This window comes from Elephantulus edwardii, unplaced genomic scaffold, assembly GCF_000299155.1.
Source record: "Elephantulus edwardii isolate Elephantulus edwardi_28Jun2011 unplaced genomic scaffold, EleEdw1.0 scaffold00038, whole genome shotgun sequence".
NCBI classification, from domain to species: domain Eukaryota; kingdom Metazoa; phylum Chordata; class Mammalia; order Macroscelidea; family Macroscelididae; genus Elephantulus; species Elephantulus edwardii.
Window position 1 is genome coordinate 14,545,158 of NW_006399788.1, and position 3,006 is coordinate 14,548,163.

General features: G+C 49.2%; 1 protein-coding gene across 1 annotated transcript in view; it reads right to left on the reverse strand.

Moving 5' to 3' along the window:
- TRIM35 (tripartite motif containing 35) overlaps nt 1–1,981 on the reverse strand; it is a 14,419-nt gene extending 12,438 nt beyond the window's left edge. Inside the window, exon 1 of the mRNA XM_006884922.1 lies at nt 1,547–1,981. Within this exon, the coding sequence (XP_006884984.1) occupies nt 1,547–1,981 (435 nt within the window). The remainder of the gene's footprint in view (nt 1–1,546) is intronic.
- Nucleotides 1,982–3,006: the final 1,025 nt, after the last annotated feature.

Below are 3,006 nucleotides of genomic sequence, written 5' to 3' on the forward strand. Positions count from 1 at the left end.
TGATTCGGTGACTTGGGTAATCGGGATGGGTGTGTCAGAGGCGGTGCGGTTGGCGCAGGATAGAGCAGGGTTTAGGGCTGTTGTGCATAGGGTCACTATGAGTCGGAAACGACTCGACGGCACATAACAACAACAACAACAATGGGAAACCTATACTTGGACCAAGAGGCAGTCGTCAGAACAGAGCAGAGCAACACTGCATGGTTCAAAATTGGGAATGGTGTACGCCAGGGATGCATCCTGTCTCCATACCTTTTCAACATGTATCACTACTTGAATTTTGCTGTCTATTTAAAATGGACCTCACTAAAGTCCAAGTCTGATTCAAGTAAGGCTTTCTCAATTGCTTCTTATGTATCTGAAAACTGGATGATGAGTAACGATGACAGAAGAAAAACCGATGCCTTTCAGCGATGGTGTTGGAGAAGAGCGTTGTCAATCAAGTCCATGTTGGAGGAAGTGCAACCAGAGTGCACCTTAGAGGCAAAGATGGTAAAACTTCATCTCACATACTTTAGGCATGCTGTCAGAAAGCACCAGTCCTCGGAAAGGACATCATTGCTGGGAAAAGCAGAGGGGTCAGGGAAAGAGTGGAAGACTCAACAAGACAGACTGACACAGTGGCTCTGACAATGAGCTTAAGCACATCAGAGATTGTAAGGATAGCAAAACAGGGCAAAGTTCAGATCTCTTGTTCAAAGAATAACTATTAGCCATAGTCACCTCAATGGCACCTCACAACATTTTCAGTCTGATTTCTCCTCCAAAAGCATGTACTATGAAGCTAGAGTTCTGTAAGTTTACTTCTACAGCCTCAGAACATAGGAAGGGTCACAGAACATGATGTGTCAATACATGTCTAATGAATGAATTGCTTCCTGCATCCCCAACTCCACCAGCTTGTGTATAGCTCCAGACTTGCTCTCTACAGTCTTCAGGACAAAGGCTGAACACCTCAGGGTATCTGGCATCTCTTCCCTCACCATCTTGAGCAAGTCACCTAATCAATTCATGTGCCTGGTGACTCCACCCATGGAGCTGTCAAAACAGATCCAAAAGCCTTATAGCTTTAAATGGTTGATTTTTATCAGAAATACGTCTCTAGGCCTTTCTTCAAAGGTGCTACTTTTGGATGGAATTTGCTCTCCAGTCTTTCAGCGAATAGTCTGTTTGCCCTATCCAGAGCTAACAGGGCGGTATTGAAAACATCACTTGATTGAACAGCCCTCACGTTCGGTGTACATTCTCTGCTCCAGCCCTCCTCCTTGTACTAGGTCTGCCTACAACAGACAGCTGAGGCACCCATCTGCGCGCAGAAGAGCGGACCACAGTATACTCAATTCTGGGGCAGGCTAGAAGGGAGGCCACGGAGTCAGAATGACGGGCTTCAGTCCTGGCTTGGCCACCACAAGTACGCTCAGGCGACTGCCAACTTTTTGGGACGGACTACAGCAAGCGCTCACATGCATGCCTGATTTGGACCAAGCACCAGGCCGGCGCCCATCCCAACTACCCAACTTCACTTCACCCAGGCTGCCGCACTTACACGAAAGTCGTCAGCAGTGTCCTTCACTGGCAGCACGCGGTGCTCCTGATGCCGGGGGTCTGTGTGGCACGAGCAACACAGAAGCTCCTTGTCCTCCAAGCAGAAGAAGCTGAACGGGGCACGGTGCTGGCGGCAGTAGCGCGGGGATCGGTGCCTGGTGCAGCGCGCGCCCTCGGCCTCCTCGCGCTGCAGCTTCTCCACCAGGTTGTTGAGGGTATGGTTGGTGCGGAGATCGGTGGCACAGGTTTGGTCCTTGCACACGGGACAGGTGGGCACCAGCTGCACTTCCCAACAGCGGATCACACACATGCGGCAGAAGTTGTGACCACACTGCAAAGTGACTGCGTCGCGGAACGGGTCATAGCAGACCGCGCAGAGCAGTTCTTCTCTGAAAGCCCGGGAAACACGGGGAGATGCAGCCGGACTCTGATCCATCTCTGGAGAAGTGAACTCAGACACACTGAACTTTCCCTCAAGCCCTCTCACCTCTCCAGTAACCCTAATGATGGTACCTAGCAGCTTTAAAGATGAGTCACGGTGAGGCTGGCCAATCACAGGCGGCTCCTCCCCAATTCCGGTGGGCGGGGAAAATCTTGGAAGACTGGCCACCAGGAATGCGTGTTAATCCCCTCTAGGTCGGCCTCCGCCAATCCAATCCAGTTCATCGAAAAGAAAATCTTCGACCGTGAGGGCAGGTACTTCCGTGCCTCTAGGCATCTACTTTCGATTCGAAAGGGGAGGGAAGTCGAGGAATTACTCATAGACTTAATCTTCAGAAACCTCGTGTGATGAGGTTCTGAGGTTCTAATTTCCAACTTCCTGATTCAGAAGATGTTGTGGACCTCCCACCCTTTAGCAGGTTTCAGAGGCAGTAAATCACTGAGCAGCTGGTGGAGTCAAACTGCATACTTTTGCGTTGGTCCGCGCAATTCTTAACGACTAAACCATATCAAACCGGGCTGTGCCATCTGCATAATGCAGATTGTTGATGCGTTTCCTCCAGTACTGATGCCACATTTCTCCTCTCGGATGATCTGTTCTGCATATAGATTGAAAAGGTATGGAGATAGGACACATCCCTGGCGTATACTGTTAGCAATTTTGAACCATTCAGTGTCTCCTTGCTCTATTCTGACGACTGCCTCCTGGTCCAAGTATAGGTTTTGCATAAACACAATCAAGTGTTCTGGGATTCCCATTGTTCTGAGAGTCAGCCACAGTTTGTGTGGTCCACACAGTCAAACGCCTTTGCGTAGTCAGTGAAAGACATTCCTCTGGTATTCCCTGCTTTCAGCCAAGATCCGTCTAATATTAGCTACAATATCCCTAGTACCACACCCCTTCTAAACCCAGCCTGCACTTCTGGAAGTTCCAGAGAACAGATTAACATGTTGCTTCAGTCATTTTTGGAGAATTGTCAGCAGAATCTTGCTTGCATATGATATTGATGATTATAGTTC